This window comes from Anabrus simplex, chromosome X (assembly GCF_040414725.1).
Source record: "Anabrus simplex isolate iqAnaSimp1 chromosome X, ASM4041472v1, whole genome shotgun sequence".
Lineage (NCBI taxonomy): Eukaryota > Metazoa > Arthropoda > Insecta > Orthoptera > Tettigoniidae > Anabrus > Anabrus simplex.
In genome coordinates, this window is record NC_090279.1 from 188,713,660 (window position 1) to 188,741,436 (window position 27,777).

General features: G+C 39.4%; 1 protein-coding gene across 3 annotated transcripts in view; it reads right to left on the reverse strand.

Moving 5' to 3' along the window:
• LOC136886298 (fatty acid synthase) overlaps nt 1-27,777 on the reverse strand; it is a 146,774-nt gene that overhangs the window by 109,110 nt on the left and 9,887 nt on the right. For all 3 annotated transcript variants that reach the window (XM_067159028.2, XM_067159027.2, XM_067159026.2), the window contains exons 2-6: nt 25,984-26,181; nt 15,958-16,110; nt 13,785-13,958; nt 8,399-8,599; nt 291-529 (exon numbers count right to left, since the gene is read on the reverse strand). In XM_067159028.2, coding sequence (XP_067015129.2) covers nt 291-529; nt 8,399-8,599; nt 13,785-13,958; nt 15,958-16,110; nt 25,984-26,179 — 963 coding nt within the window. In that variant the 5' untranslated portion in view covers nt 26,180-26,181. The remainder of the gene's footprint in view (nt 1-290; nt 530-8,398; nt 8,600-13,784; nt 13,959-15,957; nt 16,111-25,983; nt 26,182-27,777) is intronic.

Here is a 27,777-nt window from a genome sequence, read left to right on the forward strand (position 1 = left end):
GACAGGCAACTGATCACTCATTGCTTTGTTATGGCCTGCCACAGCCACCGTGTGAAACATCGGGACCATCACATGCTCCTAGACCAAGGGCCTACAAGCCCGGAATATATAGACATTCTTCGTAATGCTGACTGTGAAAGCCTCAACTGCTATACAAATGCATGGTTTGTAAAGTGTTCAGCCATGTACATACACTGTTACTGATAATTCTGAAAATACTTGAATCATACTCTTCAACTGTTACTTGAATGAAGCCATTAAGAAATAGTTAGTGTTAATTTTGTGAATACCTTCAAGCCATTGGCGTTTGCTTCAATAAAGTCAACGGATTTTGGATCCACACCACATTCGTCGTAAAACTCTCCGAGCATCTTCATCTGCAGGTCGTGTGATGGCACCAACATTTCCGTGTCCTTGTCTCCTTCAAAGGTTGACTTAGCGTGTACTACCGTGGCGTACACTCGCTTCGCATCCCTGGCTTTCTGGACGAACAACACTGTCACTGCTTCTGAGCGTACAATCCCATTAGCTGTCAAATAAAGAGAGAGATGTTTGTCTTTACACTTCTGTTCCTCCTCCAAAGTAATAACATGATCATTAATGCTGAATATTTTACACTTAAGTTGCCCCATAATCTGTGTTTTATCAAAAATTAAGTTCCCAAAACAGAACTATAATTTCAACGATTGAAAATATTATACGTTATAAATATTCAAGCTCTTTAGACCTTTTCAACTTTGAAATTACAGTGAAAGCTCATTAGTGTGTTCCTCATTGACACATTTTCCTGCTTAGCACATTGTAAATTCAAAGTCCCGATTCACACGGCATTAAATCTATTTAAAAATAACTTGCTTATCGCGTCATGAATTTTCGCTATTACCGCTTAGTACGATCACATTTTTCCTAGCCCTGAAAATGTTATTTGTCAAACAAAGAAATGGGATTTTCAACTCGGGAAATAGCTGTCACTACTGTTGCGTGATTACGGGGAAAGGCTTTGAATTCCTGAACTTCACAGGATAACGTGCACTTTCGGATAGCAAGCCATTAGTCTCAGGAATGTTCAGTTTTTTGCTGGTTAGGAGCAAGATTGCTGAAAAATAGTGAGTCTGTTTGTGCTTATATTTTGCATTCCATTCAGTAGTTAGAAATTTATAATGTCCAATAACGGACTATTTATATTGGTATTATAAATTTACTCATTCAGGTCAAATATTTCAGGTTCCCTATGGGAGTCAACATCTATATCATCTGATGGCCAGGCAGGCATCAATTTTTGGAAATGAGACAAAGTCTCTCATAGTGCACTGGCACTGCCGGTGGCTCCAAGTAGCCTACGCAGTGGCCTCCATGGTATGCACTAGCCATGCGTCTTGGTGGGTGTGCTAAGTACCAACTGATGAGCCCAACTTAGCACATTCGGGCAAAATGCTGGCAACCAAGAATAAGTTAGCTGGAAAATTTATAATGTCCAATAACGGACCATTTATATTGGTACTGTAAAATGACATGTCGGAAAAAATCGTGTCTAGTGTTTCCATATTCCTGTTGAATAGTTTTTATATGTATATTCAGTAGTATGTTTTGTCGCTTAACATGTTTTTTTTCCTTGTCCCCTGCAGAAACGTCTTAATGAGGTTTTACTGTACCAGCATTTTGCCCTGGTGTTGCATAGGGTTCATCAATTGGATTGTCACACCTCTGGATGATGCTGGCAGAAGGTGCACTATTGAGACACCACCGCAAGCTTCCCTTTGATATTTATGCAGAGACTGTGCGCTAGGGGAGATACAGTATGTACCTCCACTAGTAAGGATATCTGCCTTTGACTTTTGGAAAAAAGAACATGCAGATAATGTCACAACTGAAAAAAGCCTAAAGGACTCTAGTGAGGGTGCCATGACTCTTCATGAACGTTGACTCCAGATTATAGAGATTTCTTATTAAATGCAATTGATTTGTCAATGTTCATGATTTTGATTTTAAGTGACTTGAGTTTCTTGGCTTCACAATTTGCCTGACTGATCAAATAATTTGTTAAGAAGGAAGCCATACTTTCCAGCGTCGACCTCAGTTAAATGTAACTTAAAGGCTTTTCAGTCTGTCGAACGCACATGTTAAATATAAACTATAGCATACCTGTAAAAAAAAAATACATGCTATTAAACCTAGCTGGGGTGTTTTTTTTTTTTTTTTATATCTTGAGAGGTCACTGTGTTTGCACGAGTGTATATTAACAGAGGTCATGTTTACCCTCCCAAACAAGGGCGAGTTTTTCAAAATGAAAGGCAGTGCATGAAAGACTGCATCTGTTCAGAGTTTTCTTGCTGGACATATTAAACCTAAATGTTAACAGTTTCCGACAGTCTTTGTTGGATGAAAGTTCTGTATAGAAATAAAGCTTAGGTGCAATGAAAATTAAATGTGGACACCACAAAGCTTTGCTCAAAACGAATGCAGGGGTCAGTTTAGTTCCTGTGGCCATTATGGTCTCATTTCTCTTAGAAAGCCACAAATCAATTTGGAGATCCTTATGATGCAGACCAGTACGGGATAAAAATAGCTGGAGGTGTAGGAAGAACCAGGGGCTGTACCAACACATGAACAAGCCCAATGTGGTACAAAAACTGAAGGCAAGGGAATCGAGATGGGCAGGACACACAGCACGTATGCCTGAGGGAAGCTGAACAAAAGCAGTTATAGTGAGGAGACCCGAGGGAACACGAACAATAGGCAGACCCAAGAAATGATGGGATGATGGAGTGAGAATGGATGTACAACAGCTCGGAGTCCATGACAACTATATACAAACCACGCAATTCCATAAGTTCTGGAGGCAAACTGTGAAGATGGTGCATGATATCCATGACCCTAGATTGCCAGAAAGAATGAATGAAATTATGGCATGATTATACCTTCTTGGTCAGGCCTCTCTTGCTTTTTCCACAACAAGGACTACACCAAGGTTCTGACATACGCTATCATTCATCACATGCATACAGTGGGTCAATCCGAGAGCATTTTCATCTACATGATGTGGAGAGCTTGCCCCCTCTTTCCTCAACAAATGTCAGCATTCTACCTTGTAGGAAGCTACTGGTTACATCAAAGTTTTATACATTTTTGCTTTCCCCCCTCCTCCTGTGTTTCTACATAATTATCCTAACAGCAAATTCTAGCTGACCTGTCTCTGAGTTGCTGCATAAATGAAAATTATAAGGAAGAAAAAGTCAAAAAGTCATAAATACTAAAACCAACAAAAAAGTATTAAGTTTGAACATAAGTGAGTGGCCTATGTGTTTAGCTGTATGCAGGTTTCATTAAAACCTCATTTAATACAGAAACACTGATTTTCAGTCCAAAAGCTCACCTTATGGCCATGATCGTTAAGACATCAAGTCTATATTGTCTGACACCGTGGTTAGGCCAGTCCCATTGGTCAAAAAAAATTTGCATCAGAATGTTGGCCAGAACGGTGGGAGAGGTGGTGGTATATACTTTCTAATCACTAGATTGCATCCCAAAAGCCTGGATTCAATTCCAAACCTCTCTGCAGTGTCCATATGGAGTGAGGGCATACGACACTGCTGATGGTGATTCATCCGTTGGATGGAGATGTTAAACCGTGTGGAGACCCCTTGCTGTTATTCAAAAGAAATAAGAGTATGTGCCACAACCGGGTTTCACTTTTTTCCTTCCTACCATCATATATCACGTCATTCATTTCATCTAATTAACTCCTCTGATGAGGTTGACGTCAGGAAGGGCATCCGGTCATAAAAACTCACTATGAAGTTTCATTCACAATTATAGATTGAGATTTCCCACCTAATCAATACAATTCACGTTAAAAATACATCAATACAGTACCGGTTTCAATCTCCTAGAGATTATCTGAAGAACATGAACATTAACAAGAACATTAAAAAGATAAAACTACAAATACATCAATTTAATAAGTTACTTATTCTAAGACGACATATGATTTTTGGTATTAACGATAAAATGTGCGTGATGACATTTAAAAAATAGCAATATATCACGTCTATAATTCCCTTCACTTGTATTGTTCTTGTATTCTTTTTTTTAAATAATAGATCATCTTCCACTTTGAGATGGGTCAGTTATAAATGGTTAATCCAGTTTTGTTGTTGAGTGAATAAAATTGGTTAAAATGTATCCATTTCAAAATAAATGCTTCTTAGTTTGGAGCTGGATCTAGTGTCTTGTTGGTATACAGTATTAATTCTTGCCAATTGTTATTATGTGGTTGAATAGGGTGAGAACATCCCTTGCTGTTATAAGTATGCAGTACACTTCCAGTAGGAACATGAACAGCCAGTCTGGTAACAAGAGAACATCCCAATCTATTATGTGGTCCACCATAAACAGTTCACAATAATTATAACAACAAGGGATGTTCTCACCCAGTTCAACAACATAATACCACATGTAGGATGCTGAATAGTTTATTATGTCACCTATTCAATACATTATAAATTTTTAACATTTAGGAATTTATCATTATTTCCATATGAGACATGTTTTGCCCTTCTTTGAGGGCATCATCAGTCATAAGGCATAAATCAGGTACCTGATTTGTAATAAAACTGTAAATACTAAGATATAAAATTGACATATTATAGTGGGAAAGTCAAGAGAAAAACAATGTTCAATGATGATATAGATAACAATATATCAGCCGTTGGCTGTAAATTACCAGTTGTGAAGGATAACAGCATCAAAATGTTAGGGTATGTCCTACAAAGGATGACTTAATATATTAAAATGGGGTAGTTTAAGGGAAAGATAAGTGTCTTGCACTAATAGGTAAGACCACAGGGTATTTGACAGTGTCCAGCAGCAGTGGTCCATATGAAGTACCGTATTTCACGGCATAATCGTCGTACTTTTTATACCAAAATTGTCGAAAAAAATTGTAGGGTGCGACCATTATACGATGAATATTTAATACCAGTATTTGTATTACTCAAAAAATGTATTTATAACTAAATTGTATTTGATACAAATTTAAGATGCACATAATACTCGCGTTTATACATCAAAATAATTAAAATAGTCTAAAACAAAATTCATAATTTTTCGCAACAATTCGGCGAACGTTTTTCCAACCTGAAAATAAAAATGAACGTATTAAGTTAATTTGTCATTAATTTGAGTATTAAAGTTAAAATATTACACTTGCAAACAATTATCGCTTTGTTGTGAAATGCGGACTTACCGGTACGCAATTTATTCCAAATCTTCGGTGTCGCTATCGCAGGTTTCACTATCTGATGCGCCGTCCTCGCCTCTGTTAATACCAGTATCAGATTCTTCGTCTCCCTGCCACACTGCGTCATCTTCGGAACCATCTAGTGCATTCGAAATCCCAGTCCTTTTGAAGCTCTTGGAGACTAGTTCAGGTGGTATAAGATCCCAACTCTTCTTCACCCACGAGCATAACAAGTCCAAGGGTGGACGCCTGATATTTCCGGCGGGCGTCAATTGCTGATCGCCGCTCATCATCCACTCATTGTAAAATCGACGTAAGCGGTCTTTAAAGGGTTTATTAACACATACGTCTAGTGGCTGCAAAGCAGATGTTAGGCCACCAGGAATGACTATCTGTCGTGTCTTATTTGTAGTCAGAATTTGCTTCACTTCGTTCACGAGGTGACCTCGGAAACTATCTAAAACAAGCAGAGCCGGTTGTTTTAGTAGTGCACCAGGTCTTCTATTCCACACAGTTTTAACCCAATCCAGCATGAGTTCTACGTCCATCCAACCCTTTGGTTGCACTCGTACATGAATTCCACGGGGAAACTGTATATTCTTAGGCATCGTTTTCCTCTTGAAAATGATGTAAGGCAGCAACTTTCTCCCGTCAGCTGTAATGGCTAGCATTGCCGTGCATCGCAACTTCTCACTATCGCTGGTTTTCATTAATACACTCCGTGATCCTTTTAGCGCAATAGTGCTGTTGCGAGGCATATCAAAAAAGATTGGAGTCTGATCGGCATTACCGATTTGAGAAAGCAAGTACGAAGTTTCCTTGCGCAAACGTATGACAAATCGGTGAAAATTTACAATCTTGTCCGTGTAATCAGCAGGCAACTTTTGGCTTAGTGTTGTTCTCCTTCGCACTGACAGATTGTGTCGTCGCATGAACCCCTCAATCCACCCACGAGTCGCCTTAAACTGAGTTACCGGTATGTTGTGTTTGCGCGCTACCTCCTGTCCCTTAATTTGTAACATTTCATATGATACACTGCAGCCATTGTTACGTATTTCACTGACGTACCTAAACACTTCTTCGTCAATTATAGGAAACTTCCCTGTTTTAGGACCTCTAAACGCGCGTCTAGAAGGGTTTGTGCTTTTTAGCTTGTTTTTTACTTTCCGCCAGTCACGCACCAACTTTTCACTCACAGAAAATTTTCTTTCTGCAGCTCTGTTCCCGTGCTGTTCAGCGAAGGCAATTACGCTTAGCTTGAAGCCCGCAGAATAGTTTCTATATTTACCCATAATCGCTTATAAATGCTTCACATGTTAATGTTTTGCGATATAAATGACTTTCCGTAATTCACTATTAAAACAAATTAGTTCTGCAAACACCCAAAACACAAATTAAAAACTTAAATTCTCACGCACACATGTCTACAGTAATCACGTAAATCTGAAACAAATAAATGCATCTGTGATCTGTCCATTCCAGAGCAGCCAATACTGTTAGGCAGCAAGGAAGCATGCAACAATTTATCAGTTTAGCTCGTTGGTTGCGACACACTACTGTGCTTGCGCAAAGCTCGCAAACCGGAGCTCTAGCTAGCGCGGTGTAGATCTACTGTATAGTTGACTGTATTCCGAGACGTCAGTAACAAACATTCATTTTTTTCAATTTCTTTTAAACATACGGTAATTAGGTTAATATTTCTTCCCAGTTATTGATGATTTTACATTACTGACGAGTTTATAAAATAAAACTTTAATAGCATTGGATAATAATTATCTTGACTGCTAGGATAAAAGTTTTCATCCCATGCCCGGACACTTATGACGTAGTAGTAAGATAAGAGTCTAGCGATGACAACTGAGACATCGTAAATAATTCCGTGGAAATCTGCGTTATCGTCTTGGATTTCACTTCGTGCGCAATAACACAGGAGCCGGCCCCATGGTGTAGGGGTAGCGTGCTTGCCTCTTACACGGAGGCCTCGGGTTCAATTCACGGCCGGGTCAGGGAATTTTACCTGTATCTGAGGGCTGGTTCGAGGTCCATTCAACCTACCTAGCCGGTATTTCCTGGCGACGTTGCCGATAAGCGATAACTTACAGCCTTACGTATTTCAAATGGGAACTCATAATATGTAGGTGGTTAATAAATAGTACACTGTCTCGCGACCACGTTGTCAAACTGCCGATAGTCTACCGGTAAGCCATGCGTCGTACATATACCGGTATTATTTATTTATACGTTGTGCAACGTGTCGCAAACGTGACTGTGTTGCCAAATTGCCCATAAACCATACACGTATTTAAATTGCGCATTCATGTGCAACTTACGTTGCAGTTCCATTTACCTTTTAACCAGATTAGTGAACAAAATTTGGACGTGCGACGATTATGTAATTAAAGGTTTAAAGTCCGATTTTTGTATTGAAAATAAAGGATGCGACGATTACGCGGTGGCGACGATTATGCCGTGAAATACGGTATTTTGACAGTGTCGTCTTAGAATAAGTAATGTATTAAATTAATGTATTTGTTGTTTTATCTTTTTAATGTTAATGTTAATGTTCTTCAGCTGAAGATGAGCTCTACGAGATTGAAACCAGTACTGTATTGATGTATTTTAAATGTGAATACATACATTCAAAGATATTACCATATTTACGCGAATAATCTCCGCACCCTAACTTTAGGTAGGCTTATTTCGAAAAAAAAAAAAGAAATGCCAACTTTGACGCAAAAAACTGCATCCCAATTTCGTGTTTCAATTTTTTTTTTTAATGTGCGGGTATTATTCGGGTAAATACGGGTATTTACGCGAATAATCCCCGCCACCGTATTTACGCGAATAATACCCGCCAACGAATAATCCTGCACCCTAAATTTAGGAAGGCTGATTTTGAAAAAAAAATACCCGCACCCCAATTTCGTGCTCCAAATATTTTTTTTTTAATGTGCGGGTATTATTCACGTAAATATGGTAAGTATTGATTAGGTGGGAAATCTCAGTCCATTATTGTGACTGTCATATCAATACGGACCTATAATGAAATTAACAACTTACGAAGATTCATCTCACTTCATAACCGACTCCATAGACAAGCGGGACAAGGGTTGGACATACAATATATAATAACTTACATTCCAAGCTGATCAAGCTTACCATCTTCATCAAAGGGTCTTGGCACTCCATCAGCACTGAGGACTCCCCTTCTCATGAACTGTAACATGAGATTTGGAGCCAAACACAAATTGGCAGCAGCCACAATAGCTGCCTCGCATCTCCCATCTCGGACAGCTCGGTACGCCTGTTCCAAGGCTGTGGTGCCGGAGGCATGGCCTGAGTCAAGCATGTAGCTGGGACCTGAAAAATAATTTAAGTAGAAATATATTAGAATCCAACAAGTATATGTTAAAAAACTGGATATCTTGGGGACATAAATCAATTTTCTCCTCATGTACATAGGGTGACCAGACGTTCCTTATTTTAAGGGATTGTCCCTTATTTCTCTGAAGTATCACGCTGTTCCAGCAAAAAATATATGGGACACATATTCTCCTGTATTTCGTGAACCGTCCCATATATTTTCAAATACCGTGTTTAAACTTTGTCACAAAGCTCTGATATATATTTCTCATTGCGTAAAGTAATTACAGTTTGTGAGGTGGGCAGTAAATGTAACAAATCAGTGAAACAGGCATAAGATAAAATGTAAAAATGGCAACTTATAAGCCTGAACTGCTTTTTGCAACACTTGTTTTTGTTATGTTCTGGAATTGGGCCACTTCCTGTTTCTTCAATAATAATACATTTTTTTTTTACAATATGCTGTACGTCGCACTGAACAGATAAGTCTTATGGCGATGACGGAATAGGAAAGGCCTAGGAGTGAGAAGGAAATGATTAAAGTACAGTCCGAGCATTTGTCTGGTGTGAAAATGGAAAACCACCGAAAACCATCTTCAGGGCTGCCGACAATCAGGTTTGAACCCTCTATCTCCCAGATCCAAGTTCACAGCTGTGCACCCCTAACTGCATGGTGAACTTGTCCAGTAATAATAATAAGCTGTTAGGGGCAGAGCTTGCAACGGGATATAGTGGGTTTGAGTCCCACTGTTGGCAGTCCTGAAGATGTTCTCCATGGTTTTTCATTTTTACACCAGACAAATGCTGGGGCTGTACTTTAATTGAGGCCATGGTCACTTCCTTCCCACTCCTAGGCCTTTCCTATCCCATCGCCGCCATAAGACCTATCTGTGTCGGTGCGACGTTAAGCAAAATTTAAAAAAAAAATTATAATAATAATTACTGGTTTTCTATAAATAAATGGTACTTTTTGTGAGGTCTGTGGCTCATGTTAAGAAATTCTAAATAGTACATAATCAACAGCATTCAAAGCGTCCCGTATTTTCATGCTTGTAATCTGGTCACCCTAAGTTAAACATAATAACAGTTCATTATAAAAAATGGAAAGAAACCAAAAACCAGTCAAATTAAGCCAAATACTTAGGTGCTCACACAATAATAGCTTAGTGTGGAAGGAGGAAGCGACAGAGAAGACAAAGTCAAACATGAAAAAATAAACAGACAAGGACAAATCGGGCTCTCTACTCATCAATCCCAGTTCTTCTATATCCATTCCTTCTCATCCTCCAATGAGCCTGTTTCTACTTTTCAACTTCATTGGAGGGGCAGGCTTCAACACTCATTAAAGGATCCTCTTGACAGAGCTTCAGTCTTGATGTGAGAAGAGGAGAATAAGAGGAAAAGCAGAAAAAACAGGAAAAACAGACAGATACAGGCGGTAAAATGCTATGAACACCTTGTCGTCGTCATCGTCAGCTTTAACTCATTTCCGAGTAATTAACTTCTTCCAATAAATTCACTTCTGCCTGTGGATGTACTTTAGATGGTTGAACAGACCAATTCTAACATGGAATAAGCATCCACACAGATTGCACAGAACTGCTGGAGGAGGGCGTGGTTGTGCTGCACAGAATTTTCGTGCCTCCTGGCCTCTTCATATCTGCGTCGTTCCCCTTCAAACAGACCGACAGCAGCAGGGATAGTCCAGCACCAAATTGTACGGTCTTGAGCAAGCGTGACCCAGGTTTGTGGATTGAGACCTGTCATCTTCATAGTGTGCTTAAGCTGGTCCTTGTAATGCCTCATGGGAGCTCCACGAGGTCTGGTGCCAGAACAAAGTTCACCATACAGGATTTGGCGTGGAAATCTGGTATCACTCATCTGACAGATATGGCCAATCCATTTAAGGTGATGACCAATGAAAGACAATTCTATGCTCTTGGCATGCGCTTTCTCAAGAACAGCAATGTTGGTGACATGGTCTCCCCTTTTGATCCCAAGGATGGATCAAAGATTTGTTGGTGGAAACGCTCAAGCTTTTTCAGGTCACGTCAGTAAAGGGTCCAAGTTTCACAACCATACAGTGATGTTGTGATGACAACAGCGTGGTGGTGCATGACAAAGATAAACACAAGACAAACATAGAAAAGGATGGGTTTTTTTACGTCGCACCGACACAGATAGGTCTTATGACAACGATATGATAAGAAAGGACTAGGAGTGGAAGGAAGCTGCCGTACCCTTAATTAAGGTACAGCCCCAGCATTTGCTTGGTGTGAAAATGAGAAACCATGGAAAACCTTCTTCAGGGCTGCCAAGAGTGGGGTTCGAACCCACAGCTCATATGGCATGCCTTCCATGAGCTCAGTGTGTTTGAGAGACTCATCAACTGGGTCAAGAACACCAGTAGCCAAGTGTGATGAACAGCTGATTTTTCCAACAGTTTCCCGGTCATGGCTGGTGTGCGTCAAGTCTCAATACTATCACCAGTCCTGTCACTTTGGTCAAAAACTCCATCCATACCTGCCAACTTTTAGAAATAAAACACAGGAAGATTTTCTAATTCTTGGATTTAACCGCGTATAATGCGCCACGGTCTCGATGAAAAAAAAAGCCTACAGTTACAATGCCAATTGACTATAAAATTTAAAATCTAAAATTTAAAAACTAAGAAAACATAAAAATGGTTACAAAAAAATGTAAAAAAAAACATGGAACAAAATGCATAATAGTTTTCTTTATTAGACTGTAACACAAACAGAAATTCAATTTTACAGGTATCTCTGAACACTTAGAGATAACGTCTGTTATGTTTTGTGGCCATAACATGAAGAAAAAATACCAGAAACTGTCAATGACACAGCTCTCTGAAATACATTCAACTCATTCAAATTATGAACACAAATGCAATGAAATACACGAAACTACCACGTACAAAACAGATCAATATGTCTCATACATTATTAACATACGACTTCGACAGGGGAAAAAGCACAGAACCGAAAGAAAAGTCACGTGGCCTACAACTCCAACGAAACTACCCACAGAAACGATGTTAACAGCGCGCGAACAAGAAACTCAATCTTTCGTCCCGATTAACGCAGTCACTAGCGCGTGCTAGTCTCTCTCTTGTAGGATGATTGCCATCCCGAATTCCCAGCTTTACAACACACACGACGTTGTAGTGAGTGGGAAATACGATAAACAAAGGTGACAGACGACACACTTGCCAAATAAATACACTTGAAAATGAGGCTGCATAAATTACACAAGCACACAATAATTCACCTTAGGGGAAGAGTATTGACCATACTGAGGTTTGTTGGTCAAAAATTGGAGGAACTAAAAATAAATCGGAAAATCGGAAGAAGAGTTTAAAAAACGGAACGTTTCTGGGTAAATCGGAAGGGTTGGCAGGTATGTCCATCATACAGGACTTACAGCTAAACATGCCCTGAACCATGCTCTAGGCCAGCAATGGCGAACCTATGACATGCGTGCCACTAGTCGACACGCGAGCAAGACTTCTGTGGCACATCAGACAACGTATTAGCATATTATTTTAATGTTTTTAATAAGTAATAAATAGGGAAAAAATCTAGCAACATAGTATATTTTAACATTCATCATCATCATTTCCATTTATCCAGCTTTAGACGGGTAGGGGCAAATATGGTTCCTCTCCACTTTCTTCGGTAGGGGACGCCCTAACATTTTCCGAGGTACCATATCTGCTTTATCCATATAGGCTATTGTTATGATGGGCTCGCCACACCCAAAGGCATTTTATACCTACTGCCAGGTTCAAAATTAGGCCACCCCTAACATGGAGTTCAGACGCTATAGGTTTGCCCCCTTCCGCCATCTCCACCGTACCGAAGTCCACCTTCTCCACCATAGATGCTGTTGAGGTCTTTACTCGTAACCCTGAACTGGGACCCATACCAGATGTTACACACCGGGTCAGTGTGCTCTGGGACTCACATAGGCAGGGGCGCCACTCCCTGAATTAATTCTATGGCCATACTTTTTACAAACTTCATTAGGTTGAAGTAAAAATATATCTTATTCTTAAAATTAACTTGTTTTTAAAATGTAGGTTTCAGTCATGTTTGCAAAATAAAATCATGCAACATTCATTCGAAGGGATTTATATGCAATGCAATCTAATACCTAAATGAAGTCAAATGAACGGTTCATGACGAGTTTAAAGGAAAATAACTGATGGCACACTAGGCAGTAAAAAGTAATAAACAAGACCTTAACTGACATGCTAGTTGGCAAAGGTTAGCCATCCTTGCTCTAGGCTGATGGCATCATGTTTGCTGCTGCTGCTGCTACTACTACTTCTACTAGAGGTGAACTCCAGTGGCAAGTCCACTCTTGCCTCAACCACTTCAAACTCTGCCTGAACATCCAGAACACAATATATCTGGAGACGTTACAACTCATGGAGCACTCCAAATAAACAGACAAAACTTAGAAAAGGTGAACAATTTTTAGTATCCTGGCTCTCATTTCCAGGATGATGGTTGTACCAGTAGCGACGTGCAAGAAAAACTAAATGCAATCTCGATGCATAGGCAGAAATTCTGTGGAGTGCTTAGTGAGAAATGAATGCCAGTCCACCTCAAATCGATGATCAACAGGTCAGTCGTCTGCCTTGTTGCACTGCATGGCACTGAGTAATGGGCAGCAACAATGGATGACGAGAGCTGTCTCCATGCCATGGAGATGCAATTGCTCTGAGGGATACTGCGTACTTCTCTTCACAGCGATGCAATCTAGACACCATTTGGAAGAAATATAATGCTTCTTCAATTACAGAAAAGTTGAGAGAAAGCTGGCTTTGTTGGTACAGACATGTCCTGAGGATGATATTCTCCACTGTTGCCAAATTCACTTACCCCTGCAAATCTAAGGCCAAGAACAATGTGAGTGGCTAAAGCAGAGGTAGAAGGACACCATCAATAAGGATATACAACCTCAAGATGCATTTGATTGAACAAATTGGCATTCCATCATCAGACACAGCATTCTCTAAACCAAAGCCCTCTACACTATTCATCTGAGGAGACAGAAATCAATGAAAATTCATCCCTACAAAATATTAATTCTGAAGTTCCCTGTTCATGAAAAAAAATTCCATAAATTTGCACGATAGAAATTACAAAAGACTCACCTCTTAAATTGAGCGAATATGAGATGCGGTTGGCATACATGGCACGACTTGTTCCTGTCAGTACCAATCCATTGACATCTGCTTTGTCAAAACACATCCTCATCTCAGATTCACCAAAGGAGACACCAGTAAAGACAGCCACACAACGATTCTGGAAATAGCGAGGATTGAACCCTGCGGGAATATAGATAATAGGGAGTGTTACAATTATTTGCAAGTGACCTTTTTACAGCAAATCATTTGGTTTACATACGCACGTACATACATACATGTAGTACTTGGCACATAACACTATACACTAAAAAGCAAATATTACCATCCTATTGTCTTTTTTTGAATGGCTCATCACTGCTGTCAACTTGACTAGCTACATATTGAAATCACAAGACATAACCATCAACAAACTAACCTCAATGCAAGTATCACTAATGGAAGTTCCCTTACCAAAGTAAATGATCAATCAAGATATTCATAATTAAGTCGGTTTTCAAGATCAATGAGGAGTTAAGGAAATAAACACTCACTCTCACCCCCACTCAATATAATGTTAAATATTTCTGCCTTTATTTTGATATATGTCTTACTATAACCATATTCTTAGGTTTTTGCCTGGTGTAAATAATTAATCTCCCTTCTTGAAATTTGCTATAACTTGTCGGACTGGAGTGCAAGCATGCTGTAATGATACACACGAGCAAATGTATTACATGTACGTATGCCGCAAGTCAATAAGAATACACAAAGGCTAAGTTTTTTTTTTTTGCACGTTGTTTTACGCCGCACCGACACAGATAGGCCTTACGGCGACGAAGGGACAGGAAAGGGCTAGGAGTGAGAAGGAAGTGGCCGTGGCCTTAATTAAGGTACAGCCCCAGCGTTTTTCTGGTGTCAAAATGAGAAACCACCATCTTCAGGGCTGCCGACAGTGGGGTTCGAACCCCCTATCTCCCAAATACTGGATACAGGCCACACTTAAGTGACTGCAGCTATCAAGCTTGGTAGAGGCTAAGTCAGCAAACTGTACAAACGTTGTGACAGGACAAGGTTAAGTTAGGTTAGGTTGATATCGAAATTTATTTCCATTACAATGAGAGAGAGAAAGAGAGAGAGAGAGAGAAATAGAGAGAAAGAGAGAGAGAGAGAAAGGACTTTCCCATTCCTACGTTTGTAACTAACTCTGTGGCATTATTTAGTTCCATACCTCTCATCATTAAATCATTTAAAACCGAGTCTGAGTCTGTTATTCTTTTTTTTTCCTCCCACAAGAGTTCTTTTATGTGCCAGCTGATGTATTTGAGCACCTTCAAATACCACCGGACTGAGCCAGGATCGAACCTGCCAAGTTGGGGTCAGAAGGCCAGCGCCTCAATCGTATGAGCCACTCAGCCCGGCAAAATGTTATTTTCTTAGGTAACCTCTTCTCTTTCATTTGTCCTCGCATGACCCCACCAGCTTCATCCAGTGAGATTATTCCCATTTTAGCCTTTATCCTCTTATTCCCAGTACCCTCCTGCCATTGTTCCCACCTGCTAGTACCAGTAATAATTGTCGTTACTTGCATGTCGGTTACTTCCAACTTACCAATAAGATATTCCGAGTCCACCCAGCTTTCATTCCCATACAGCAAAGTTGGTCTGAAAACATACTGATGTAAAGAAAGTTTCATCTGAGAACTGACTTCTTTCTTACAGAACTACAAGCTCACTCCATTAGCTTCATTACACTTTAATTTAATCTCTCTTACTATACTACCACCCTGGGAAAATACTTGAAGTGATCCCTCCATTCCAGTTTTGTTTTCCCAACCTGACATTCAATTCTCTCAGGTTTTTAGCCTGCTATAATAATGGTTGCGGCCTCCGAAGAGGCCCAGTGCAGGTCTTTCGAGTTGATGCCGTACAAGCGACAAGGATGGAATTCTAATGATGAAGACGGCATACACACCCAGCCCCCAAGCCTTTAGAATTAACCAATGAAGGTTAAAATCTCTGACCCAGCTGGGAATCGAACCCAGGACCTCCTGGACCAAAGGCCAGCACGCTAACCATTTAGCCATGGAGCCAGACTCTACCCTGCTGATACCACTTTAGTTGTCAAAATGCTAATTCGACACCATATTCTACTGTAATTCCAGAATATATTTATTTTAAATCTACGTTCTTGATATACTCACCGGCATCGACAATTGCTTCATACGCCACTTCATGAAGAATACGAACCATGGGATCCATGTTCTGTACCTGATTCACTCCAACATGGAAGAACGGCTGGTCAAAGAGATCCAGGTTGTTGATCTTACCAAAGCGTGATGGGGCTCCAAGAGTGACTGAAATAAGTAACACCACCACATTACAGACATCGTGTTCAACAATTTCATAAGCACACTGGAAAAAAGTTAGCTGAAAGAGCACACACTCATCGCTTTGGAGCAATGTAGATGATGTTGCACTGGTGGTCATATGACCCTTCACCACTGACATATGACCATGGCAATGAAGTGGTGTGAGAGTGTGTACACGCCAGTTGGCTGTACAGAAACAGCACATCAAGATAAGTTGAAGCAAAGGCGTGTCAGACTGGCATATGTGGGCTATCGTGTTTGGACGTGCCCATGAGCACACAGTGAATTGCTGGTGTATCAACATGAACTGTCCAATGTGTCTACCAGGAACGGTGTGCCACTCATGGCCATGAACATGGTGTAAGAACTGTGATCATAAAAATATTGTAAACCAACAGGAACCAGAGACGAGTGTCATGCCTTGTCAATGAAAATCGGTTTCAAACCCAACAGTAACTGCTGGTGTCAGTGAATGAACATTTCTGAGTGAATATTGCAAAGGGAACTGCATGTAATGAATATCTGGAGTCAGGTCCCTTGTAAGAGGCCATTACTCACACAGGCACATTTAGTTAAACATCTTCAATGGGCTAAATTACACCAAACGTAGACGGCAACTTACCGGAAGAGTGGTACGACAAGTTCAATTCTGCTGTTTTCAAATGCATAAGGCATCAAGTGAACCTTGGCCAAATGAGGCATTTAACGCACACTGTGTGCAGAGTGTATTTCAGGCCAGAGATGGTTCTGTGATGTTTGAGGGGTGTTTTTTGTACTACTATTTGGGATCAATCATTCAGGTCACCGTGAACATGAACCAATATGTTTATTTCAACATTCTAGGTGACCAAGTGTTGCCCTTCATTTAACGACTTCATGATGAGTATGCTGTGAACACTCCCATTTTCCGTGATGACAACAGACGTGTTCAAAGGGCATATGTGTTTGGTTTGATGAACATACTGACACAGTCACACCTCAAATGACCTGCTAAATCCCTCAATCTTAATCCCATAGAATAAAAAATGTGTGGGACTATTTGGAACAATGGGTGGAACACAGACATCAGCATCCTCGCAATTTGGTGGCTCTATAGCATCTCATCATCAGCGAGTGGCTACGAATGGATATATTAAACCTGTAAGTGCCAGCCTATCTTGCTGATTCTCATACATAAATTGCAACATTGTTTTACCTTAAGCAAACTCTTGAACATTTATAATGTATAATAATGCCTGTTCTTAAGTTTTTTAACAAAATACTTTTGAACACTTTTGAATTTTTTTTTTAAAAGCACATTATGAACAATTAAAAAAGATAACTTTGAGGTTCTTCCTTTTGTCAAAACTAATTCAGTACAATATAAATTTAGAAAATACCTGGAAAAGAAAACATCTGTTAACAAATTATACCTGATAAAGATACCATTAATTAGAAACAGAATGGCATGTTACATTCTTGAAAGAACATAATCAGATGTGGTCTAAGCATTTAACCACCCTGCAGGCTATGGATTCAGAGTACACATCATCATCATCATTATCATCATCTAAAGGCTATGCCTTGTTTTTGTAAGCATAGTTCCTTTTTTCTTTTAACAAGTTGCTTAACGCCTCACCGACACAGATAGGTCTTGTGGCAACGATGGGACAGGAAATTTACTTGGTGTGAAAATGGGAAACCGTGGAAAACCATACTCAGGGCTGACAACAGCGGGGTTTGAACCCATTATCTCCCGAATGCAGGCTCACAGCTGGGCGCCCCTAACCACACAAGAAGTAAGTATAAATAACCACCTAATCGATACTTTATTAATGCCTCAGGCAAAATTGAATAAAATTAAAACTTACAGGACATGTTTCGACCACTTAGTGGTCCTCTTCAGCTGTATAAATAAAGAACTGGAAAGAAAAACATTGACAATAAGCACAAATAAAAGTTCTTTGGAGACTCCTTTGATAAAAATGGAGGTCGTCAGAATAGGTCATCTTGCCTTTCGTTCTAGTTTGGAAAAGATGTTTATTCTGCGCTGTCTAGAGGGTCTGTCTTTGAGCGCGACCTGGTGAAGTAACGATGTGATACAGTTTGACAGTTCATCTAAAATAACATGTGAGGGAGGAGGGAGATTGGGCTGTGCTTCTGCGATGTAGTGTTTGATTATATCTCTTGTTCGTCTAGTCTGTTTCATGTCTACCCATTCTAAGTATTTGCTAATATTCTCATATAAGATGTTTTTATGCTCGTTGTTTTCGTTGAGATTCTCTTCACCGTTTTCCAATTTATCAAGAACGATGTGGATGTTTTCCAGGTTGTTCATAAGATTACCTTTATTAATCATACAGATAATTTGAAGGTCCTGTTTTATATTGGTGAATTTGTGGTTGGACTCTTTCATATGGGCCCATATAGCAAATACTTAGAATGGGTAGACATGACACAGACTAAATGGAAATTCTAAGTTCCCATGGAGGGAATTAGATTATTTTCCACCAATAGAGCATTAGTGATGGGCGATATTTCACGAACTGTGATTTTTTCACTGATATCAATAAATCACGAGTAACGACTGTTTCTTTCTACGCTATCACTGTGATCAGCCGTGATTTCAAGATTTCACTTCACTCTTAACTCCATATACCGAACTAGAATGTTGCTACCTAAACTGTGACTGTGATCGATGTTGTGATCAGTCGTGATATCACGACATGTGCTGCCGCAACGGTATCCACGCGAAGCGATGCGGTCTCTATTGTATTTGGTTCAAGGAAGCAGCATCTCCATGATTACCAACAGTATGGACATTTGTTGATTTCATTTTTTAAGGACGTCAACATATTGTTCAGTATATAATGTATTTGTAGGAATTGAGCACATTCCTCCCGAATATATTAACAACTGAAACACTTATAATCCTCGGCATCGCTTGCAATATCAGTTTTAGGAAATTGTCAGTTGACTCGCAGTGTGGTATTATTTTTAAGCGCGCGTTCCAAAAAAGCGTGGTATACTGTACTCTCCTAGAATAGTAACAAACATGTATTTCTCCTGTATTTTGGAATGCCCGGGGCATATTGTCACTGGAGCTCAGTATTAGGAGGCAAGTTGACTGAAATGGCGTTTTCTAGAAAAAGGAAGAACAGTGACCTGTAGCAGTCCTTTAAAGAAGTGGATGAAAACTTCACATTATGTAATATGTGCAAACAGAAATTGTCTTAAAAAGAAGTACTTCAAATCTGAATAAATATTTGGAATGCAAGCACCTCTCACTTGCTTTGCCAGAAAGCAGTAGTCAACAATTGGCATGTATCTGATGATACAGACCTGGGATTTTAGACTCTAAAAAAATGTTTTAGGCACTTAAAATGGCCTTTTATAGGTTTTTAAAAGAGAATATAGGCACTTCAAATATGCTTTAAAAATAGGCAGAAAATAGACTTTAAAATATGACAATATAGACCTACACTGTAATGTGATATACTTTTTTTTACGTTAAGTACAGTAATGTGGCTACCCTTTCTAAATAGGAATAGTTGCAAAATGAAGGCATAATTAAACAGGTGTTTATTACAAACAGCTATGGATTAGGAAACAAAAAATTTTCATCAGTACTGTACTAAAATTAAATTAAATGCGGAGTACTGGTATGCGTATTTATTTGTGAGGAACATCCCTACTGCTCTTTTCAGTCATAGTTTGCTTTACAGTACATAACAATTATCTTCTCCTAATTTTCCACAGTCAGGCTGCGTCTTTTGTCTGTTAAAACAATTTTAAAAGCAGAAAAAATGTGCTCTACACCTACAGATGTTGGAGGGGCATAGCAAAATTTACCTACATTTTTCAGTTCAATTGCACTAGGTAGGTCTACTTTTCCCCATCCATTACCTAATGTACCCTTTCCTGCTCTGAATTACCTAGATTCTACTGCAATACACTAGCCCACCCGTCTTTTATTTTATCCCTTACTTTACCCCTAGTACTTTGTATAATATTCTCAGCTTCCTCAATTACAAAATATATCTGTTTGAGACTCTACTTTTATTTTTATTTTTGTAATGATTGACTGGAAGAAATCAAAAATTTGCCTGAATATATGCAGAGTTGTCTGTTAAAGGCATATTGTCTATAACAGATGTTCCATATAATACAGGGCAGCTTCCATTGAGGAACCCCAACGGCTGATGATTGGCTGTGGTGGAAAAGAATAGAGGGGAATTTCTCTCAAAAGATGGCTATTCTTGATGGAAGCTTACAGAACACTCTCTTCATTGTTGAAATCAGATTATTTACTGCAGGCAACTTGGCCCTAACTATTTCTGTGAGTCTGTGCAAGGCATGGGCCATGCAAGTAACATGAACATTAAAGAAGGGTAGAAAGTTTTAATGAGAGGTAGAGTAGCAATCATGTAGGAAGCAGCATTGGAGACAAGGAGAAGGTCTTTATAATCATAAACACTCCCAGGATACAACTGGAACCCCTTGTTGATGATGTACACAATGTTTTGCTCTATTTTCTGAAGCTGCTTAGAACAAAGGAGAGCAGTAAATGCCAATTGGGTTCCAGTTTTCCTACTATAAGATTAGCAATGTACCTGCCCACAGAGTTGCTGGTTTTGTCCACATACAACCCTATGTAAGGACTCCCAAATATCCTCTGTGACTGGCAAAATTACCTCCTATATCTAAGTAGTTTTTCTTTAATGTAGATGTTGAAAGTATGTGTTGTTGGTGTATTTCTGTAAACAAATCTCTGAAAACATGACTATGCTCAGAATTCCAGGGAATATTTTCAGCAACTATAGGGCTCTAAACATATGAGCATAGAAACTACTGTGGATTGTGGGAGGTATACTTTGTGTGAGCAGAGTCTGTCCAATGTTACTTTTCATGGTTGATTTTGCTTTGTGACTCGTACTATCAGCATGCTCTTGTGAAATCTAAAACACAATAATGTGATGAAAATTACAGACTAAGATAAGGAATAGCTAATGAATAAATTTTGTAATTTCGAATTATTTCATTTAAACCACTATTACTTTAAAGTTAATTAAGAACAAGAACACTCCAGGCCTCGAAAGGTCTTGGCTTTCATTTACAGCTGCTGCGCAGCTCTAGGCTTGCAGATATTAGATAGCTGTGTGGTCAGCACGTTACATCCCTCAAGTGTATTGCCGTGCCTCTGAGACCGCTGCTCATTGTAGCTTCCCCAATTGCCCTCACACAGCTGGGTCAACGCCTTTCCATACCTTACATTTTTCTAAATTACTGCCGGTACTATTATCTTGGGAAAGGTGCACGGGTATCGTTAACCTTACATTAGGTGGCTGAGAATAGTCATTCATCATTATATTTTTCACTTGTGCCAGATAAATGTGTAGAATTTCATTTCCTAGCACATACCAAATAATCGGTTACCGGTACAGTATAAAACACGACTGTTGCCAATATTGATCCTATTTTTTCCTTGACATATTGGTTGAACTTCGGCATGTCTACAAAAAAAGAATGTAAATAATAAAATGATTATGTTTGTACGCCTAGAAGTAAATTGGCAACGACCGTGTCTGTAATGCAACCAAAATGTAGGCTGTTTATTAAATGCAAAACCTTAGGTGGCTGATTTTCTTATAAATGTTTACACAGAGAAAGCCTAGTCACAATAACAAGGCATTCTCTTGATCACAAGCTACAAATAACAAGCAGCACGGACGATGCGGTGATTGTGATCACGTCACGACTAAAAATCACTGCTATCAGAAAATCACGATATCAAATCACAGTATCGTTCATCACTATAGAGCATATCAAAAATCAGATCAAAAATTAGATGGATGGCTTTTCCGGCGATTGCTCTATTAACCAGCGTTTCGTCTTAGGTCTGACACTAGACTCTTCAGAGTGGGATGTGTCAGACCCTACCCACTGACGCTGGGGTGTATGCAGGTGAACTTATCAGAAGCTTATTTATGAAGCACAGTCTGATAACTGCATACGGGAGATAAAACTCCACAATGGAATTAATGCCCGCCTAGCAATTCCAAATGGAAATTCTAAGTTCCCATGGAGGGAATTAGATTATTTTCCACCAATAGAGCATATCAAAAATCAGATCAAAAATTAGATGGATGGCTTTTCCGGCGTTTGCTCTATTAACCAGCGTTTCGTCTTAGGTCTGACACTAGACTCTTCAGAGTGGGATGTGTCAGACCCTACCCACTGACGCTGGGGTGTATGCAGGTGAACTTATCAGAAGCTTATTTATGAAGCACAGTCTGATAACTGCATACGGGAGATAAAACTCCACAATGGAATTAATGCCCGCCTAGCAATTCCAAATGGAATTCCATTTATCTCCCGTATGCAGTTATCAGACTGTGCTTCATAAATAAGCTTCTGATAAGTTCACCTGCATACACCCCAGCGTCAGTGGGTAGGGTCTGACACATCCCACTCTGAAGAGTCTAGTGTCAGACCTAAGACGAAACGCTGGTTAATAGAGCAAACGCCGGAAAAGCCATCCATCTAATTTTTGATCTGATTTTTGATATGCTCTATTGGTGGAAAATAATCTAATTCCCTCCATGGGAACTTAGAATTTCCATTTGGAATTGCTAGGCGGGCATTAATTCCATTGTGGAGTTTTATCTCCCGTATGCAGTTATCAGACTGTGCTTCATAAATAAGCTTCTGATAAGTTCACCTGCATACACCCCAGCGTCAGTGGGTAGGGTCTGACACATCCCACTCTGAAGAGTCTAGTGTCAGACCTAAGACGAAACGCTGGTTAATAGAGCAAAGCCATCCATCTAATTTTTGATCTGATTTTTGAAACAGACTAGACGAACAAGAGATATAATCAAACACGACATCGCAGAAGCATAGCCCAATCTCCCTCCTCCCTCACATGTTATTTTAGATGACGATGAAACTCTACTTCCCTTCTCTCCAGAGCTTTCCATGAACTGTCAAACTGTATCACATCGTTACTTCACCAGGTCGCGCTCAAAGACAGACCCTCTAGACAGCGCAGAATAAACATCTTTTCCAAACAAGAACGAAAGGCAAGATGACCTATTCTGACGACCTCCATTTTTATCAAAGGAGTCTCCAAAGAACTTTTATTTGTGCTTATTGTCAATGTTTTTCTTTCCATTTCTTTATTTATACAGCTGAAGAGGACCACTAAGTGGTCGAAACATGTCCTGTAAGTTTTAATTTTATTCAATTTTGCCTGAGGCATTAATAAAGTATCGATTAGGTGGTTATTTATACTTACTTCTTGATTAAACATCGATACGGTCATGAAATGGACAACTTGTAATACCTAACCACACAGTCGACTCGCTCCATAAACCATAGTTGCCTGTTAAAAACTAGGACTATCAGTTCCTTATACAAACTGCAACTCATTGACTCTCAAAGTTGCTTTGTGTGCAAGAATCCTGGCCATCTTCTTTCCTTTTTGGCTCGGGAATTTCCTTTCTAGAATAAAAGTGATGAAATGATTATGCCTTATTATGTGCCCTATTCATTTAGCCTTCCTCTTCTCTATTTCATTGATCAGACATCTTTTTTTCTCGTTTATTTCTTTCAACACTTCACATTCCTTTTCCTGTCAATTTAATGTGTTCTGGTCATTCTCCTCCAGAATGGCATTTTTGCTGCTTCCAGCTTCTTAGTTTCTTACAGACCTAACACCTACATCTTACTCCTAACATAGTATTTTACAACCTACTTCCTTATTCTAAAACACAGATTTTTGTTCGTACACAGACAGTATCATCCATCATCATAGAATGTTTCCTGCGTGCTGGATATGGTGTAGTGATGCAACGAGCTGAATATTTCAACTCGTTTAACTCGAGTCAAACGTATTCGAGTCAACTCCAGTGACTTTCTGTTGTAACTCAAGTAAAGAAATTGACGGATGTCCAGGTGAATCATGGCCGACTGCGAAAAGACCTCACTCATTGACGTGCTCCCGAGTCAGAGACACAAACTAGCCCGAATCATCCCGAGATAGACCGAGTGCTTTCTGTTCACTGACTGATCGATTTTTAATAAATGCTAGGAAGAGAACTCAACTTCAACTATCAAGTATTCATTCAATTATAGAAATAATAGTTGTTTATTTTCACATCCCATCTCATTCACAAGACATAGCGATGGTCCCCAACTCGAGTTGCCAGAGTTTACGAATACGAGTTACTTGAGTTGACGAAGTATTCGACTCATCATTTGCTACATGAGGGCGAATATATGAAATGTCCCGAATAGCCTCAAGTTTGCCCCAGTGCTTTCTGTTCTGTGACTGATTCCTAACCTAAGCACAAAACCAGTTACTGTATTAACTTTATTTTTACAAATTATTAAGCCTTTTTCCTTTAGCTTTAGTGTAATGTGTTACAGAATTAGTTTTCTTTACAAATGGTTGATACTTATTATTCGGTTTACGTTTGAGAAGAACTCAGTATTTCTGTTTCTTTATTTATTAAACATTGTTTTCTTAAGCTGCCAGCCAGTATTCATTTAACAAGTATGTGATTTCTGGTAGAAGATACATTACTGTACTACTACGAATACAATTGTCTTCATTTTCATGCTTCAAATGTGCAACCCGCAGCCATAACATAGATTCGAGTAAAGTGTGCGCACACAGAAAGCACTCAGGTTTCCTTACTCTCCTCTTTTACGAGACATAACGATGGCCTTATTGGCGTCTCGTCTCGCTCTCCCTGCCCTACCCGGTCGACTCGTCAACTTCAGTCCAAACTCGAGTTGGTAGAGTTTCCGAGTACGAGTACCTCGAGCTGACGAAGTATTCGACTTGTCACATTGCTAGTAGTGTGGTGTTGAATGAGCTCTCACCAGCATTGTCTCTCGAAGTAGGTCTCTCTTTCCATCATCACTCTCCAGTCCTCTCCTCTACTCTCTATGTCTATCTTCTGTTGGTCCAACCATCGTCCAACAGGTCTCCTCCCACTAACTGTCTGTTCCATGTATGCGTGTGGTTTTCAAGTGCTTGGCATTCTCTTTACATGCCCAAACCATTCAAGTCTTGCAGACCTTAGTGTTTCTTCCAGAGCGTGCTCCACTCCCAAAGATGATCTGATATCCTGACACCGTGCTGTGTTTTTTGCATGACATTCCTAAGAAATTTCATTTCACAGGCCTGCAATTTTCACAACATACATATTTCTAGGCCATATGCGAGTGTAGGAATATGATTTATACAAGGACATCTTGGTCTGTAGGGGTATCTTCTTGTTCCATATCATGGGATGTATAAGGTTATAGAATTCAGACCCATTGTCCACTCCACTAAGTACTTCTTGCCCTACTCCACCTTTGTTTGAGACCACACTCCCAAGGTACAGTATTTGAATTCTTGTACTGTTGTAATGTATTGTCCATCAAGTTGTATTTGGTAATGCGACTCATTTTCATGGCAAAGATTTTTGTTTTGCTCCCTTTCTTCTTAAAATCATTGAACTTGGCTGCCCTTTTGTTGAGCCGGTCTTCTACCTATTTTTCTGTCTCCTCCCAAATAGCAACATCATCAGAGAACACCAAGGCATTTAACTCTCCATTTAGTTCTTTCTTCAAGTCTTTCATTAGGACATCCATGACTGCCACAAACAGCAGAGGTGATTATGAATATTAATCCTAATATTTAACTACTGTAATCATGGCTTGGCCCTTTTGAACTTAGCCAGATAGTCGTAAACTACACCGCTGTGGAACTACAACACTAGATATATAAGCTGCAGAAAACAGCATCTTTGTCGTAGAATAATAAAATATATTCTGGTTTGCCTGTATAATTATATATTCTTTTAACTATTCATTGTCACTTACCGTTATTCCACCTATCGAGGTTATCAGTGACCATGTCCACCTTATTGACCAGATTCTCCCACAGTTCCTTCATATTGTCGGACAAAGGCAGACGACAGGCCATTCCTGAGATGACCACCTCCTCTCCCGGCTCCAATTTGGGGAGGTAGGGCTTTGGCCCATTGACACAGGCTCCATCACTATTCTGTGGTGCCATCACTAAAAGAGGGAACAAGAATCATCACCATCTACATTAAACATTTTGATAACCATCAAATGAACAATATTACATATTATAAAATAGTTCGTATTGTTGCAAGAGATTAGCATCTCTATTGTAAATAAACAGCTCCATATGCTTAGTGTGTGGGAAGTCAGTCTGATATAGCACTAGGTTGTCTGAGTTAGGAGAGTGTGAGGAATTTGATCTGGAAGAAGAAAGTGCGACGGAAGTGTAAAGAGGTGATGAATAAAGGAGTATATTGACTGACATATTGAATAAGCAGCAGAGGCAGACAAAAAGACAAGAGAGTAAAATCCGGGGCAAACAGATGAAATGTTTAAAAACACAGCCATCTATATATTAAAAAAATTTATGAAAACTAAAGGCAGTCAGCCTGGCTATTCTATCCGGTTGATTCCCTTCATTCTTTTTTTAACTGAAAGGTATTCATGCACAGATTTGTTGTCAGGTACTATAAATCACTTAACTTCCGCCTTCCCCAAATTATTTGATTTTTTCCATTTTTTGTCTCTGAAGCAATCATATCTTTGGTTCTAATTGAGGTACAGAGTTCGTTTTGGCCTAAGAACACTCAGTGGATCAAGCTCTTTTATTTCTTAACTATTCAAAATGGTTGACTCTGAGGAATGTTACGAGTGCACATTCAATTTGACATCTCATTTCTTCAACATTTTTTCTCATTGAAGCAATCATATCTTTCGTTCTAATTGAGGTACGCAGTTTGTTTTGGTCTAAAAACACTCAGTGGATCAAGCGCTTTCTTTTGAGGTAATAACTACTTAAATTGGCAGATTCTGAGAAAAGTTATGAGTACATTTGTCTCCATGACGAAGATCTCTGAAGGACTCTTTAAGAGTTCAGCACGTAGTGTTGTTCCAAGGAACGTTTAATTCAATTTCTTTGTGTGATGTATTTTCAAGTGTTTTGCTGACATAATATTACAGTCTATTACCACAGCAGATCATGTGCTATTTCATTAACTCGAAACTTTGCAAATACATCCGTGAGGATAGTAACGAACAACACCATACTTTGTACATAGCAGGTGGAACCAGCGGGAAACTGCTAGTATGATATATTTGTTGCGGACACAAAAGTGCATGTCTCTTGGAATAAAAATTCACCGACTAAAAGTACACTGTAGCGTGTGCATTGGCTGTGTCCACACAGTGAAGTTGACTGTTGTACCGTGATGGGCAATGCAAGCTCTGTCACGTGTATGGTTATTTGTTCTGCTTATTTGATAATAAAGCAAGCTCGAGATAAGAAAATCCCAGGGAAAAGGAAGAGGTTATGGATTAAGAATTACTTTAGGATAAACGCAACTACACACGCTGAGTAACGATGTAGATATTTATTTCTCAAGCGATTCATCACTTTGTGATTGTGGAGAGCAGCAGATAATCCAACATCTATGTCAGTGTGTTTTATGTCCTCCAATGTGCACTATGAAAAACTTGATTGCAGCCTCCCCCAATGCTACTGACGTTGCCCAATACTCGGCAAGAATCATCTAGCTCTCGAATTGTTACTTTATCTGTGACTGTTTGTATAACAGACCTGTATATTTT